Raw genomic sequence first — 18,083 nt, forward strand, 5'->3', positions numbered from 1 at the left:
ATGAAGTTTCCATCGGGAGTCCGGCTGCGGCCTTGAGCGAGGCGCCGCCCCCTTAACCCTAAGGCTAGAACTGCGTTGATGGGAGGGAGGGAGGCGATGTGCCATACACATTCGCAGAGACAGACGGATTGCAAAGTGCCACTTTTAATTTCTTTGTAATTTTATGTATCGTTTTACAAGTTTGCACAATATTTGGCCGAATACAAACTGTTATGTACTGAGTTGAATAGGATCCAAACTGCAGCAGTCTGATTGGTCCTAGAACAGTAGGATCCAAACTGCAGCAGTCTGATTGGTCCTAGAACAATAGGATTCAGAATGCAGCAGTATGATTGGTTGGCAGGAACCACCCAATCCTGCTCCAGATAGAAGTGAATCCACAACCTGATTGGCTTACGGTAGAATTCCAGAATTAGCCAATCATGTGCAGCCCATTGTGTAAATAATGTATATAAAGCAGATACTGTGAGGGGACTTTCATTCATTCCTCCTCACCACTATGAGCTGAATAAAGAGCATGAAATCACTTTGTGACTCTGAGTATATTTCACAAACCATAAATTTATCATCGACTTCCCTTCTCCGTGGTTCATTTTATTAAGCCTTTACCACTGCATATGAAAAGGGGGGGAAACTGAACTGCTCCTGGTCCTTAGAGGACTCTCAAAACCTGGTAGAGTCCGAGAGTTCCCTGCGGTCGAAGATGCAGAACAAACACAGCCATGGCTTCTAGAGTCATACTTCCGAACAGTTTTTCTGAGTGGAACAAAGGTGGAATGAAGAAGATCTGTTGGGTGGTTGATTTTTAGTGAATTTATATTAGTTTACCTTCTTCCATGGAAGGTAAGACTGGAAGAAATTTAAAGAATATTTAGTGAGATACTATAAAATAATTAGGAAATCCCTAGAAGTAACAGATTAGGCTAAGGGATAGAAAATGATTCATAATAAAGATTACCATGGATGACAATTAGTAAGGTCAAGAAGTTTGTAATGAAAGAAGATACTGATGTTATAAATATGAAATTGGGAACTGCTAAATATGTAATAGGATGAAATCCAGATTGGAGGGTGTCAAAGAAGTCTTTTAGCAATGTAAATACACCAGTTTTTATGTTGTGTCAAATGTAATGTTTTTCTTTTGTGTTTTTGTCTATGTGTTATAAGAGAAAACTAATAAAAGTTTTTGGAATATATATATATATACACACACACACACACACACACACACATATATATATATATATATTAGTTTATCTTAGTCTGTAACCATCTGCAAACTGCCTTGACCTAGACAGGAAGTACCGGTAATTAATAAAAGTTGCTACATTGAGGCCTTGCTGGCTTGATAGGATTTTTTCCCTTGACAGAATGGGGAATGGGTTGAATGGAAAGGAGTGCAATGTAAGGCTGTAGTACCAGCGATATGTACCCTAGGTGGCGCTGTGCGGTAACGTTGATTGGTCTAAGCTTGACAGATCATTTTGACAGTGTTTTGTACAAAGGTCTACCCAAGTTATTGAATCAGTGGTGCTTCTCCTGTGATCAGTTGGCAGTATCGGCTGCCCTTATGTATGGGGGCCGTGTAATAACTAAGTTATTAATATTAGCCTCAAAGGTAAAGGGTAAAGGGACCCCTGACCATTAGGTCCAGTCATGGCTGACTCTGGGGTTGCGGTGCTCATCTCACTTTATTGGCCAAAGGAGCCGGCGTACAGCTTCCGGGTCATGTGGCCAGCATGACTAAGCCGCTTCTGGCGAGCCAGCGCAGCATACAGAAACGCCGTTTACCTTCCCGCCAGTAAGCGGTCCCCATTTATCTACTTGCACCTGGAGGTGCTTTCGAACTGCTAGGTTGGCAGGCGCTGGGACCGAGCAATGGGAGCGCACCCCGCCGTGGGGATTCAAACCGCCGACCTTTCGATCAGCAAGCCCTAGGCACTGAGGCTTTTACCCACAGCGCCACCCGCGTCCCCCTTTAGTCCCCCTAATATTAGCCCTACCTTAGGGTAATAGCAGGTAAGTGTTCATAACAAGCATGTTATGAGGCAACTCACGGTTTCCTTGTGTGTGTAAAGCCTGGATGGGGTTACAGAGTGCTAATACTGTAGTTTTCTGTCTGCTTCCTCCCCACAGGTGTGACATTGCTAGAGGCACTAATTGTTTTTCCTGTTCAGAACAAGTCTGGGCACATCCTAGTGTTTGGCATAACCATTTATCTCAGGCTTGAGCCCACATCCTTGCTGATAGCAGTTGTGAATGTGTATTTTTCCTTATCACGGTTCTGCGGGTAGTTATTTTGTCTTGCTTATGTAACCCTTTTCACAGAAACAAAGGAGTACAAGCATGGCTACAGAAGACTTTAGAATCTATAGTTTTGATTCCCTGCAATAAACTAGGACTTGGACCACAGTGCAGCTGTTCTTCCAATGGCATAACTGAACATTACCATATAAAATTCCAGAAGGTCAAGCCTCCCCACTTCCCTCCGTTTAGAACACATATTCTAATTTTTCCATATTTTCTTTTTCAGTTTGGTTTTAGTATACTTCACACTGCTCAATTTATTCTAATCCTGTCAATGTTTTAATATCTTTACAATGACTTTTCCAATTATCTACAAATCTTTTCCAATCTTCCTTACAGGTTCTTTCATCCTGGTCTCTTAATCTACTCGTTAAATTAGCCATTTCTGGCAGTTGATCTAGTTCTAGTGCAGGAGTCTGCAACCTTTAAGACAAAAAGAGCCACTTGGACCCGTTTCCGAAGAAAAAACAACAACTGGGAGCCGCAAAACCATTGCGACATTTCAAACAAATACATCTCCGGAGCCACGATCTGACAGCGGGCGGGAAGGTGACATCGGGACGGTGCGTGACTAACGCACGCACCGCCCCCATGCGACGTCACAGCTAGTACAGCGCCCGCCACAGTGAGGAGTGTCGGGGCGCACAATGCGCCTCCTCCCCTCGCTAGTATCCGCCCCGGAGCCGCGGCAAAGATGTAAACGAGCCACATGTGGCTCCGGAGCCGCGGGTTGCAGACCCCTGTTCTAGTGTATCATAGCTGGGAAATTCACCTCCAGCCAGTTACCAAAAGAACTTCGATAAGGTTCCATTTAAAGCCCCTTCTTTTAAGTTGCCACTTCATTATTGCTTTTGCTGTTCTGCAGGATGTCATCATAAACCAGTTCAGTGAGAGCAACAGAGGTTCTGGTGCCACATCTCATCCTCACGGTGATATGATCCTACGGATGCAAGAACCTTTGAATTGAGAATTCAATTATAGCCCACCCAGTAGCGTAGGTAACTGAGGGTGGTGTGTGGGTGTGTGGGTGCAGTCTGCACCAGGTGGGGGGGCAGCGTAGGGGGTCTGTACTGCAGCACATTGGCTGCTGTGTGTCAGGGGTTGGGATTCTGGGCAGCAGGGGGAGCTTGAGGGCAGACGCTGCCTAAAATTTTTTTTGGACTTCCTAAAAAAAGTTGCTATGCCGCTGAGCCTACCCTATTTTAAAAATACATATACTATAGCTTATAACGCTTGGATAGATACTCTTAACATCTTTCTAACTTTCCTTGTTTAAAACAGGGAAATGGTAGAATTTCAATCCCTAGCTTGATCTTGGACAGCTCTCCATTCTTCTGTTGTCTTGGTATACTGACCTTCATCAGCTTGTGAGTCATCTTCCCCGTTTCCTATCCTTTAAAATGTGCTTTTAGCTCTTTGAAATTTACTGTGATAATAATAATAATAATAATAATAATAATAATAATAATAATTTATTATTTATACCCCGCCCATCTGGCTGAGTTTCCCCAGCCACTCTGGGCGGCTCCCAATCAAGTATTAAAAACAATACAGCGTTAAATATTAAAAACCTCCCTGAACGGGGCTGCCTTCAGATGTCTTTTAAAAATAGGATAGCTACTTATTTCCTTCACATCCTTCACATTCACAGGGTGGGCGCCACTACCGAGAAGACCCTCTGTCTGGTTCCCTGTAACCTTACTTCTCGCAATGAGGGAACCGCCAGAAGGCCCTCGGCGCTGGATCTCAGTGTCCGGGCTGAACGATGGGGGTGGAGACGCTCCTTCAGGTATACAGGACCGAGGCCGTTTAGGGCTTTAAAGGTCAGCACCAACACTTTGAATTGTGCTCGGAAACGTACTGGGAGCCAATGCAGATCTCTCAGAACCGGTGTTATGTGGTCCCAGCGACCACTCCCAGTCGCCAGTCTAGCTGCCGCATTCTGGATTAATCGCAGTTTCCGGGTCACCTTCAAAGGTAGCCCCACGTAGAACGCGTTGCAGTACTCCAAGCAGGAGATAGCTAGAGCATGCACCACTCTGGTGAGACAGTCCGTGGGCAGGTAGGGTCTCAGCCTGCGTACCAGATGGAACTAGTAGGCAGCTCCCCTGGACACAGAATTAACCTGCGCCTCCATGGACAGCTGTGAGTCCAAAATGACTCCCAGGCTGCGCACCTGAATCATCCCCCTCCCCATTTTACCATAATAAACAATGGAAACACTTTTTTATGAAAAATAGTTTATTGCACAAAACCTGTTCAAGAACTTTTATGCACATCCTAATTATGTTTTTCATTAACATGCTTTTTAAAAAGGTCACAGTCATGAATCCTTAAGTCAAAAACTTCATAACTCCACCCTTGTTTGGAACTCCAAATTGAACATTGTTATGGAGGTGATGCTTTTCATCATCAACACAGCAACTGATTGAAACCTTTAAGATGTGACAGAATATGTATGAGAAAATTCTGGTATTATTTCTTCAAATAACTCTGTGCAGATCCATTCAAGGCAAGGCAGGTTTTCATAGATAATTTCCTAGTGGCTAGAATGATATGCGCCACTGGGACATAAACCATCTAGTTCCAGCAGGTTAGCATTAACATTAACTCTGAGTTTTCAGAAGGAAGAGTAAACAGATCAGTACAGTGAGAGCCCTCTTATAAATAGAGTGACAGGGATTAACTGTTTTTAATTGCGTGTCCATCACATCGAAGGAGGATTTGATACATTTTGGTTTATAAAGATCAGAGTTATCTACCTTTAATGCTCTCATGCTGATCAGCGCACCTGCTTATAGATACTCCCACAAGTACTGAATTGTACATACTGAAGAAGCAGTAATGCGCAATACATCCAACATGCATATGTCATTCTAGAAAACTGCTTGTCTTTACCGAAATAACAACAACATTTTTCTGATAGGAGAAGAAGAACATTGTCCTCCACAAGGAAAAGGAAGAAGTGTGCTAACAGAGTACCCAAGTTTCCAAACAACTTGGAAGACAGTGGAATTAACATGTGACATTCTGCAATAATGCAGACACTCAATTTAGAGAACCATAAAATGGGCCTTTTTCTTTTTTACTGCAACACTGAAAGACTGCAGAAAATCCCTCAAACAATGCTCCAAAAGGAAAGCTGAAGCTTTTTTTAAAAAAAAAACAACAACAAACAAACCTCTGCAATATTCAGACAGAGCATTTTGTGGTTTCTTCCCCATTTTGCAATGAAAAATATACCTTAATAGGTATTGACCTCTAGGGATGAAGAAGCCAACAAAAGCAGCACATTCCAATAATCTTATACACTGGATCCCTTCAAGATGATTCTTCTGATCTCTAAAAACATGCCAGTGTTAACTGAGGCACCTGTCCACTTGGCTAATCTATGGTTGCTCTGGAAGCTTTTCCTTGAATTACGGATTTAAAAGACAGCACCTTTTAAAAAGGGCACAGTCTCTGAAGACAGAGGGTGAGAACAATAAAAGTTCTGTAATTAGGTTTGTTGCTAATTAAATGTGCTCTCTTTTGCTCTCTCAAGTTTAGACCTATTTCCTTCCGGGTCAAAATGGCATGTTAATAGTAGATATAAAGAAGGGAGGGGAGATGTCTTAAAAGAAAGGAAGGAAGCATTTTCAGCTGGGAAATAAGAGGAGAAATAAGATTTCCTTTCCCAAAGGAGAAAGACATACAAGGCTACATACTGCTTTATGAATATACAATCTGGTTTCTTTTAAAGAGCTGGTCAGGAATTGGTAAAGGCTTGAAAGAGGTGTGTTACCTAATTTAGTATTTAACACATGAACAGAAGTTGCCAAGATTTATAAATACGAGAATCATTCCTGTAAATAATACCGTGTGCTAAGTAGAACAGCAACATGAAAATCCGACTGGTGCAAATTGGGGAGCTGAATATATATTAATCATTACATAGTATTACCTTTGGTGTTTAAATACTATAGAATTTCTTCCTCTTTAAGTTAGCAAGTACATAAGCTTCAAGATTGTGAACAGCAGCAAAAAGAAATCACTCATTACTATTTACTCTGCAAAATAGACTTACTGGTAAAAGCTATTAACATATCCGGGTTAATCAATAAAGCTTTCAATGTTTCGTCTCGATAACAGTTTGATTAGTCTTATAAAATAGTCATTGTCACATTAACAGAAACAAAAAACATTTACATTTTAAAAGTACCTTTCCTTCATATACTATATGCAAATATTAAAATGTTTTACTGCAGTTTCAAAATTATGGTTCATAGTATTAAAAAAAAGACGATGGGATGTTTCCAATAAATTATAATCGGAGTAGATCCATTGAAATCAATGGACCTAAGTTATTTATGTCCATTAATTTCAATACATCTGCTCTGAATATGATAAACATTGGATGCAAACCGTAGAAAAATCAAATCTTCAATATGAAGCCAGGGTTGTGGTGAGCGGGGTTTTTCTTTTCTTAAAAGCAACATGGGAATACCATACTCTGTCTCTGATGGGAAGATGGTCTCTGTATGTTATCTGGAAGGAAACCCACAAGAAAACCATCCTTATCCAAAGACATTCCTTCCCCTCAATAAGTTTGTTTAAATTTGAGTCTAATACAGTATGCAGTTTGAGAATGATGTAGAGGCCAAGACCCTCAAAGCCAATTACCCCAGGGTTTTTGTTTTTGCTATCAATCTACCCTGAAAGTCAGGTCAGAACTAAATACTATGGCAATCATGCATCTAGTACCCTGTTTCCCCACTGTAATATCTAATATAGAAATCTTAAAATTTTTCAAAGCTGGGGTCCACCTTTAACCCCAGCTTGCGACATGGGACGCTTAAAAAACCCCACCATAAATGTCTATCTTGCTTTCCATTTTGCCTTCCTTGTTTCTCCCCCTTTAAGTCAACTACTGCTAAATGTTGTCACTGGTGTGACCCACCTTAGGGTGGGGCATGATCAGCTGTGGCTCCTGGCCCACCCACTGAAGATCATCAGTCAGTAAAACACACCAACATCACTGATGAGCTGCATTTAATATGGCAGGAAATCAGAGGTTGCCACCATTTTTGGTAGTAGCTAGGTGTACACCATACTGTGATGTTGCAGAAGACCAAGGCAGGGTGGCAGTGGCGGTAAGACAAGTAGCTATCATTTTTAAACCAGCTTTGTCTGCACCTTAACTTCTAGTTCCGGACTCTGCAATTGTTACATCCCAGATTTCTGTATCTTTCAGTCAAGACTGCTGACAATCTGTTCATTCTCTAGCAGTATTTTTTCTCTAAAGCATCCTGGGGCAATATTCAAAACAGAAAGTAAATCAAGCCAAGTCAATGTGCTTCAAAACACAGCAAAGGTGGCTTTCTGTTGTCAGTAATGTTGGGGGGGGGGGGGGTTAGATAAAAAGAGAAAACCTAAGGCATGTTGTTTCAGCCTGCTAATTATAGCTCAGCAGAGTCTATCTGTAAAGGCAGCTACATGAGCACTAGTCTCCTAACTAGTTATTAGACCAGATGACGTTGGACTCCAACTCCCATCAGCCACAGCCAGCATGGCCAATGGTTAGGGATGGTGGGTGTGGGAGTCTAATGACTTCTGAAGGACTGCAGGGTCTGGATCCCTGCATAAGGAGAGAGGGGGGGTTAAAGCCAACAAACAAGGGTTTACAGGAAGTATGACATTCATGTTTGAAATATACAGTAAGTAAATTTCTAAAACTCTGTATTTTAGGGGTTGGCTTTCCTTAGGCCCCAATACATACATACATACATACATACATACATACATACATACATATATATATCTCATTTTCCAACCAAAATATAAGATGCAAAAAAAAATAACAAAGCAAAAATAAAACCCAACCCCTGGTGATTTGTAACCTACAGAGTAAGTCCACTTAAAAACAGATACTCCAGGACAAGAACAGAGTTGAAGTATTTATATACACCCTGCGCTGGAGGAGTCCTCAAAAGACTGGAACAACAACAAAAAGGTGCAAAATGCTTCTGCCAAAAGTGAAATCAAAGCTCTCCACTGGCCTTTGGTTGTGGATCCTCAATCTATTTCCTTTGAAGTAGTCCCAGTTGATGCAATGGAACTACTTCAGAGTTGGTGGTTTTGAGATTCATGGCCACCAATAAGTTATTGGTTAGAACTGGTCGTCTCTATCAATCAAGGGTGTGTCTCTAAAACAAAACAAAAAAAAGGGATTCAATTACCAGCCTAGGGTGTGTGAAAGTTCTGGTTCATATTCTCATGTCTACAGAAGACCAAGTCATTAGCCTTATTTGGCCATTCTGAATTCATATAAAATGTACCATGTGAGCAAGGGGGCGGGGGAGAAATGCACTCAGCTCCACCCACCCCTGTCATCCTTCCACTTATGGAGGGTGAAGCCCTGATGCAGAGAGCTCAATTTAGAACCTCAGTCTCTGGCCCTGATTATGCAATCCACAAATAGAAAAGGCTCCTTGTTTCAAACCTTTGCCCTACATGAGTTTGGGGGTGGGGCGGGGGAAGGAGCTTAGTGTGCCCAACCCTGCTCGCATAGCTTTGCATATCAGCAAAATCCTCAGCCTTCTATATGATTTTTTTTACTAACAACAAAAAAAGTTGGAAGTGGTGTAATGAAACCCACATTCCTCTGCAACAAAAGTCACTTTAACCACTTCGGAACAGATGAAAATGTCTTACTGGAGACCAAACATCACATTTCTTTCTCCTCCAAGACAGATTAAAATGTATTTTAATATAGGCATTATCCTCAAATGTTTTGCCTCTGACATTTCCCCCCCTACTCAAAAGGAAGAACAGATGGAGATCTCTAAAACTTGGTTTCAAATAGGGCTGATGAACATGTTTCACATACTTCGAACAGCTGTGAAGTGAAGCAACAGGCGAAGAAGTCACTGCATCGGCTCTTCATTTTCCCCAGCACTTAGGTTATTATCCTTTAGGTCTACAACGGAGAGGCTCTGGTTGCCCGTCGTAGTTGCAGCAAAGTTAGATGTAAAGTCCGTTAGTTGCCCTTCTATCTGGGTCCATGAAGACATCGATTCATGGACTGTTATCGTATGCTCTTCCATCTGACGCTGAAGGCTGTCCATCTCCTGCCTTTGTTAAGCAGAAAGGAGCAAAGGGTGGGATAAGAATGTAATATGAGCCCTAATGGATCAGACCAAAGTCCCGTCTAGTCCAGCATCCAGTTTTCCACAGTGGCCAAGCAGATGCCTCCAAGAAGCCCACAATGAAAACAGCAACCCCGCTCTCTGTTGCTCAGCAATCAGGATTGAGTGGCAAACTGACGCTGAACATGGAAATTCTGATTTGTTGTTATCATCTATAGCAGGGATGTCCAACAGGTCGATCGTGATATACTGGTGCAGCGGTTCTCAACCTGTGGGTCCCCAGATGTTGTTAGACTACAGCTCCCATCATCCATGAACTCTGGCCTTGCTAGCTAGGGATGGTGGGAGTTGTTGTCCAACATCATCTGCGGACCCACAGGTTGAGAGCCGCTGTACTGGTAGATCCCTGCGAGGTTTTGATATATTGCGGTCGATCTCTGGCTCCCTTTCCTTAGCGTCGCTAAAACTGACTCCTGCCCCGGCCTCCATTGTTTTTTGATCTCTGGAAGCGAAGAGGAAAAGAAGCTTTCTCTGTGCTGCTGATTTAATCCAAAGCAATTCCTTTGTGAGTGACTTAAAAGGTAAAGGGATCCCTGACCATTAGGTCCAGTCGTGGCTGACTCTGGGGTTGCGGCGCTCATCTCACTTTATTGGCTGAGGAAGCCGGCGTACAGCTTCCGGGTCATGTGGCCAGCATGACTAAGCCGCTTCTGGAGAACCAGAGCAGCGCACGGAAACACCGTTTACCTTCCCGCCGGAGCGGTACCTATTTATCTACTTGCACTTTGACGTGCTTTCCAACTGCTAGGTTGGCAGGAGCAGGGACTGAACAACGGGAGCTCACCCCGTCACAGGGATTCGAACCGCCGACCTTCCAATCAGCAAGTCCTAGGCTCTGTGGTTTAACCCACAGCGCCACCCACGTCCCTTTGTGACTTAATCCCCCCAAAAAAGCTTTCTTTAACCCCTTAAAAAAAAGCTCAACAATTTGGAGCTGAACCCTTAAAAAACGGGGGTAGATCACTGCCAGTTTTTAATTCTGAAAGTAGATCGCAGTCTCTTGAGAGTTGGCCACTCCTGATCTATAGCATTTGCAATTCTCCTAAGTGCCACTGTTCTTTACGTAGCTAAAATGATACCACCCACACAAGAGAAGTATCAGCAGCCTTCATGAAACACTAAGGCTTGTGGAAACACAAAGCATCTTGGGGAAGGGGAGGGACCAAAACTATCCAATGATTACTAAGAAGGCTAACTTGTTTGGGTGGGGAGACAGAGGGAAAAGAAATGGAGTACCCCAGGAGAGGTTACGGCTGGCTAGCAGGCGCATTGGAGTACTCTAGGCCACAACATTTGGTTATAGGTCTCTCTAGTCATTACCATCGGCAGACTTATTTTCCATGACTTGGGTTTAAAATGAGGAGAAGACAATCTAAGCTGGTGGCCATTGCCACGCTTACGGTAGAAAATTCCAGAAATTAAGTTTTGTGAAGGTTGTTATTTGGTTGCCCTTGAACCTAGTGTCAGTCAGTTTTCATTGGATGAAATAATGAAGTCAGAAGGCAAGACTACAGATGAATGGTGAGCGGCAGCTAGCAGTATTTCCACAAGGGGTTTATATCACAGGATTCGCCAAGAGTTCAGGAAGACACATTTCTGGCTGTCATAATGCAGACTTGAGAGAGATTACAGATCTTTATCATCTATAACCTCTCTTAAGTCTGCACTGCGATGGCCAGAATACATGTCTTCTATATTAACATCTATATTATAAGAAAAAATACAGGTTTTCCATTTTCACAATGGTAACATACAAGAGTCTATATCACTAACGGTAGCATTAACAAGGGGGCAGTAAACCAACTTTAGAGGTGTAGTGTGGGGTAGTGGTGAGTGCTGAACTAGGACTACTCAGTCATGAAGCTCTCTGGGTGAGCTTGGGCCAGCCAAATGCACATCACAGATTTGTTGCAAGGTCAAAGGTGAAGAGGACGTGGGTGGCGCTGTGGGTTAAACCACAGAGCCTTGGGCTTGCTGATCAGAAGGTCAGCGGTTCGAATCCCCACAATGGGGTGAGCTCCCGTTGCTCGGTCCCTGCTCCTGCCAACCTAGCAGTTCGAAAGCACGTCAAAGTGCAAGTAGATAAACAGGTACTGCTCCAGCGGGAAGGTAAATGGCGTTTCCGTGTGCTGCTCTGGTTCGCCAGAAGTGGCTTAGTCATGCTGGCCACCTGACCCAGAAGCTGTACCCCGGCTTCCTCAGCCAATAAAGCGAGATAAGCACCACAACTCCAGAGTTGGCCACGACTGGACCTAATGGTCAGGGGTCCTTTACCAAAGGTGAAGAACTGGAGAGAACCATGTACACTGCCTTGAATTCTTTGGCAAGGAAAGTGGGATATAAATGTAATAAATACAAGACAGACACAGTGTTGCAGGGATAAACCTGTGGCCCTCCAGACGTTCTTGGACTCCAGCTCCTATCAACCCCAGCCAGGGTGACCAAATGTTTGGGATGATGGGAGCTGGAGTCTAGCAACATCCGCAGAGCAAAGATGCCCCATGTCCTGCCATGTTGTCTACTTTGAATTGGAAAGGATAACTCCTTTGGCACCCTGTCTTGTTTGTATTTAGCAAGCGAAAAGAACAGTATCAAAAAGCAGCACTGGGAGGAAAACAAAGTGTTAGGTAAGAAGGTAGAACTGAATAGTGACAGAGGGCAATGTACACGGCAAGGAAAGCAATTAAATTGTACGGATAGAGACTTCTACGTTTAGAATCACAGAGATGGAGCACTTAGCCTGCAATCCTAACCACGTCTACTCAAAAGTAATTCTGAACTCCAAAACAAGTGTGAGCAGAATGGCAGCCTTGGTCTCTAACCCAATATCCTACTAGTTGTCATTTGATAATAATATATCTTAAAAGAAAAAGAAAGAAAAAGAAAAAACCCCTAAAAGCAGAATATAAATATTGACATATTTCCTACAGAGAAGACCTGAGCATTTCAGACAAAAAAAGCAAACACCATCTGTCCATGTCACTGTTCATGAAGCTGCTAAAATACTTATAAGTAGTAATATGCAGTTTTTTTAAAAAAAAATACCAGAGAGACAGCAGGATTTTACTCACTTGAGTTGCTGGAGGCAGCTGTTGAGGTTTTTCAAAGGCTCTTTATTCACAGCTGCTGAAGGTTTCAGCAGCTCTTCCAGCAAAGCTGCCGGGACGGGGCAGTCAGGAATCTTCACTGGAGTCACCGGGTTTGAAGGATTTGACTCTCCCTTCAGTGTTTTCCTCTTTTTGAAAGAAGAAACAAATCAATCCACATGCAATAAGCAGCAGCTCTCTCAACTGTGAATACCCGAAGCACAGTTCTTAAGACATGCTTTCCACCAGCAGAAAAAGGTCATTTGTAAGAACTCAATCTTTTACCATGGCAGCAACTAACTCTGGAACTCCTGCTTAGTGATTTTTCGGCACCTGTTTAGACAAGCCAACCCTTTATCTAGAATGCGGATTTAATTTATTGCTGGTTTTAAATTCTGAACACCTTAATTAGTTATAATTGTTTTTGCCAATAATATGACTTTTTTTGTAAGCTGTTTGAGGTTTCTTACAATCAAGTGGTAAATAAATGTTATTAAATGATAGATAGATAGATAAAAAGAACAAGAAGGAAATATTTTGGAATTAAATAGGGCTGGCATCCTGTTCAATTGATAAAGTCGCCCCAGACTGCATAAAAATTTTTGTTTGTTTTTTAATATATATTTTATTAAGGATTTTCTTGTTTTACAGAAGTGTAGTGCCTCTTTTTTTTCATGTAACATTTTTACAAATCCGTTTCATTTGTTGAGGCATTAGGGGAGAAGAAAAGAAAAAAGAAAAAAGAGGGGGGGTGGAGAGAGGGAAGATGGATAGGGGTGGGGTCGAGTGGCGGTGTTTCTATTATGTTTAATGTATGTAGAGTTTGGTGTCAGCATTGCTTGTGTTGTTCACTTGTGTTCCTTTGGTGGTGAGAGAGGTTGGGGTTGGCCTAGGGTGCGATTGTTTGCTTGTGATTGGCTGTGGTGGTCTTTGTTTTCGTGTGTGAGTGAGGTGGGTGGGTGTTTTGGATCAGGTTAGCCATATTGGTTTGTATGCTGTTGGTGGATTATTGTCATTGTCCTCTTGGGCTGTGTATGTGATAAAGGGGAGCCATACCGGGGTGAAGGCGTCTTCTTCTGTTTGTCCCTGTGTCAGTTTCAGTTTATTAGTTAATTTTTCTAGTAGGGCTGTTTCCCATACTGTTTGGTACCATTGGTCCATGCTTACTTGCATAAAAATTGTTGTGTTTCCTTTGTGTAATTACACAGTGAGGCATACGGTAGGACAGGACCTATAGTCTACAGCACAGTTTGGCATGTATGAAGCACATATTTTAATTATTATTTTCCTCTTTTCCTCTTGCCTTTATATAAACTGCTATAGACCATAATTGCTGCTGATACACTACATTTTTGCTGCTTGTGAAAATTATAATGGTTTTAGCATATACACTTTGACAAAAGTTTGTTGGTGTATTCAGAGACAATTCTCAGTGTTTGTTGTTTTATTTTTCATTTTCTGTAATTGCCTAATTATTGTGTGTTATATTTTTTAATAATAATTTATTAAAATTGACTACGCTCTCACTAGACCCCCAAGTACGGTCAAGACATTTAATCAGCCATGAATGCCACTGTATAAATGGCAGCTTAGATTATTTTATTATCCGTTTCCCATTTCATCCAACTTAGGACTGTCAGCTTTGAAATAAGCCACAATGATAAATCCAGGGTTTGGGAGTTAGCTTAACATCCTGGCTTGTTCCGAAGCTGGTGACAACTGTTTTTCAGTTCATTAGAAGCTTCCTATTTTAATTGCGGCTTGTGAAAGTTCAATAAGCCAAGACAGATGGTTCAAAGCAGCTCATAATGCAATGCATTTGTACTGGGGGGCGGGGGGGGGGACACACTCTCTCTGTGCATCCTACCCTGTGTGCACAATCCCACTCCACTCAATATACGACAATTACGAACCAATAAAAGCTGGATTCTGTGACCAGTCTAAAATGAAGCATGTCACAATTTACGTTGTTTCTTCTTTACCGAAAAGACAACAGCTGCTTCTAACACTTCACCAGGCATTTAAGCTTCGGTTAACAGCCATAAATGCCACCGTGTATTTGTTTCAAATAAAAAGCAGCCATTGAAATTAATAGACATTGCTCACTTAGGTCCATTAATTTCAGTAGGTCTAGGATGAGATACAACCAATGGTCTTGCTCTTACAGCTCAACTGTTCTCAGGGAAAAGCCCTTTTCATAGAATCATAGAATCATAGAGTTGGAAGAGACCACAAGGGCCATCGAGTCCAACCCCCTGCCAAGCAGGAAACACCATCAAAGCACTCCTGACATATGGTTGTCAAGCCTCTGCTTAAAGACCTCCAAAGTAGGAGACTCCACCACACTCCTTGGCAGCAAATTCCACTGTCGAACAGCTCTTACTGTCAGGAAGTTCTTCCTAATGTTTAGGTGGAATCTTCTTTCTTGTAGTTTGGATCCATTGCTCCGTGTCCGCTTCTCTGGAGCAGCAGAAAACAACCTTTTTCTCCCTCCTCTATGTGACATCCTTTTATATATTTGAACATGGCTATCATATCACCCCTTAACCTCCTCTTCTCCAGGCTAAACATGCCCAGCTCCCTTAGCCGTTCCTCATAAGGCATCGTTTCCAGGCCTTTGACCATTTTGTTCTGCTGTTGTTTCTCAAGTACCATCAGTTCCTGGGGCCTTGACTCTTTTGAGCTTAGAGATAAGACTCTTAATTTCTGAGATGGTTACTGGAGGACAATTTGGAAGGTTACATGTATTTACCCTTTTATTTTGGGCAGTAATAGCAATGGTTATCTATCCCACTCCATCCTTGCTCTCAAAGGAATGAAACAGGGATGCATCTTTGCCCCTACTCTTTTCATATACTGTATTTTTCGCTCTATAAGATGCACCAGACCATAAGACGCACCTAGTTTTTGGAGGAGGAAAACAAGAAAAAAATATTCTGAATCTCAGAAGCCAGAACAACAAGAGGGATCGCTGCAGCAGCTGTTCTGGCTTCTGGGATAGGTGCGCAGCCTGCAATCGCTCCGTAAGACGCACACACATTTCCCCTTACTTTTTAGGAGGGAAAATGTGAGTCTTATAGAGCAAAAAATACGGTAAATTATTTGGCAGGAAGCTTACCAGTGGAACATACTCACTCTCCTAGTCTGTCAAACAAACCCCTGCCAATTCTATTATATGCAGAAGATGTAGTATTTTTGTCTCTGACTAAAAGTGGGCTTGAGGCGATTGCTAAGAGCCTTGGGGAGTTATTGCAAAAAAGGAACCATTACAAATTAATTAAGATTATTGTGTTCTCTAGGAAAAGGATGAAATACAGATGAAGATTGTGTTTCTTAAGTACCTTTTTCATCTTTCCATGCTTCAAGTCCAGCTTCAGTTGCTGGTTCTGCTGCAGTAGAGTCTTCATGCTATTCTTGAGTTCAGTCACTTTTCCCTGAAGCGTGATTTTATCTTTTTGGGTTAAGGACAAATCATCCCGAACCATCTCCAACTCTGTCTTGATATTCTAGAATGAAGAAGGATTGTTGGAAACATTGACCTTCTGCGTTAACCAAAGATCATTCCAAAAAAAGGAAAGAGGTCACTTCTTTTAGATGGCAAGCCTCTACCTATCTACTCGGAAGCAAATCCCATTGAGTTCAATGTGGGTAACTCCCATATAGAGTTATAGGATTGCAGCCGTAGTCTTACAAGTCTTATAGAATCTGAACTCTGGTGGAGGCTTGGAACACTCATAAACCTTTTATTTCATTAGCAACTTATTATGTCTCGTAACAGATCTTCCATGACAACTGGCTGACAGTCCAATGAAATACCTGTAAAACGGCTTGTACACCTTCCAACTCCTTCTGGTTGCGTTGCTCAGTCAAGTCCAACTGCTGCTTCAGAGCTTGGATTTCTCGCTCCTTCTGCTCCACTTCCCACTTGAGATCTTCAACCTAAAAAATGTGTGTTGGGGGTAGTATTTCAAAATATAATTACATAAAAAGCTGTAATACTGCAGGTCAATTAAATCAATTGAAGTTCAGTGAGATTTAATAAAAACAGTTGTGCAAAATATGAGCAGGCCAGGGCTGAACTGATACTACCCTTGCTGGTACCTTTCCTGGGAAAATCAGAGGTTCACTATGTCAGGTTCCTATTGGAAGACCAGACAAATGCTAGAAAATTAGCAGTGGCAAAGTTTTTGTCGGTGGTTGCAAGAACCAATGATCCCTATATTCTGAACAAAATGCATGTTTAACCTGGAGGTAGGCTGTATGAATTGTGTATTGCTTTGTAACAATTTGTTGGGTCTCTGGACCGTAATAAAGATTGATTGATTGATTGATTGATTGATTGAATAAAAACAGGAGAGGAGCCCAGTTGGGTCAGACTAAATGGTCTATTTAACCCAGCACTCTACTCTCACTGTGCCCAACCAGATGCCTCTGCAAAGCTCACAATTTTGCATAAAATGTGCATTTGCTAATTTATACATATTGATGCAAAACCTAGAACCTAAAATGCCACAGGAGGAAGGCCGGCAAATTCCCACCCCAGGTAAATTCTTCAATTATTTTGCTCCCAACTCCAAATCAGTCATTTTAAAATTCATTTACTCTCAATTAATTTCCCAAATAAATTCAGTTTGCCCTCAGTTGATCCCATTCATTCCCCCACCCCCGCCATAATCTCTGGATAAAGTAATTTTAAATTAAACGTATTTCACCCAATTGGTGCCCTGTTTAATAACCTAGATTGACCCATCAAATCATTGCCCACTCAGAAAAAGATAATGTCAAATGTCACACCACTAACAATGCCCCTGGAAGCAGTGAATGAGCAATATTGATGCTTCACCTCTTGGTTTTCTGCAGGCTGCTTGCTAAGTTGCTCATCCAGCTGCTTCTGGAGGAGCTGAAGCTGGGAACGAGCTTCTGCCAGCTCTTCCTGGAACTGGGATACTTCTGCTGAATGCTTCCCATCTTCAACTCTAGAAGAAAAAGACAGATTCACATCACTGTGAGGAGAACACAGCTCTCAGATTGCAGAGTCACAGCAAGAACACTGAGGGGAAATAAAATAAACTGTACACGTTCAAGTTAGTTCAATACATTATCAACCAAGGTTGCAATTATTCTAGAATGAAAATGGGGGACTGTAACCACCAAAGGCAGGCAACCAAAGGACCACAAAGTAGGAGAACTGCCGAGTTTCTTGCAGTAGGAGGCACAGAGCAATCAGCGGATAGAATTCTTTCAGAGCTGCTTCCCAGAGGAGAAAGAGAGCCCCCTCCTGGAGATAAGGCAGATAAATGCATCCATGCAGCTTCAGTTACCAGCTCTCCATTCTGGCTTCCAACACAGCTCGGCCACCTGACTCCATCCCTTGACCTCCACTTCTTGGGCAAAGTTCTGAAGTTCTGCACTTGTGCAGGCTCCTCCCCGCATAATAAAGGCTCCCAAATGTGTGGAAATCGGTGGGGTAGAACTAGGTGAGATGTTGGGGGGGCAGGCCCAG

General features: G+C 42.3%; 1 protein-coding gene across 8 annotated transcripts in view; it reads right to left on the reverse strand.

The window, feature by feature from the left end:
• Positions 1–6,761: 6,761 nt before the first annotated feature.
• GOLGA3 (golgin A3) overlaps positions 6,762–18,083 on the reverse strand; it is a 60,956-nt gene continuing 49,634 nt past the window's right edge. For 3 of the 8 annotated variants that reach the window (XR_014519417.1, XR_014519418.1, XR_014519420.1), the window contains 6 exons: positions 17,424–17,556; positions 16,397–16,519; positions 15,922–16,086; positions 12,566–12,729; positions 7,517–9,420; positions 6,762–7,452 (listed from right to left, as the gene is read on the reverse strand). Coding sequence is in view for 4 of the 8 variants with exons in the window: in XM_083476356.1 (XP_083332482.1) it covers positions 9,213–9,420; positions 12,566–12,729; positions 15,922–16,086; positions 16,397–16,519; positions 17,424–17,556 (793 nt within the window). In the remaining 4 variants the exon portion in view is untranslated. Of the gene's footprint in view, positions 9,421–12,565; positions 12,730–15,921; positions 16,087–16,396; positions 16,520–17,423; positions 17,557–18,083 lie in introns of all 8 variants that reach the window. The other 5 variants (XM_083476357.1, XM_083476358.1, XM_083476355.1 and 2 more) reach the window with 3 other exon arrangements.

The sequence above is a fragment of the Podarcis liolepis genome (genome assembly GCF_965112155.1).
Source record: "Podarcis liolepis genome assembly, chromosome: 15".
Taxonomy (NCBI): Eukaryota; Metazoa; Chordata; class Lepidosauria; order Squamata; family Lacertidae; genus Podarcis; species Podarcis liolepis.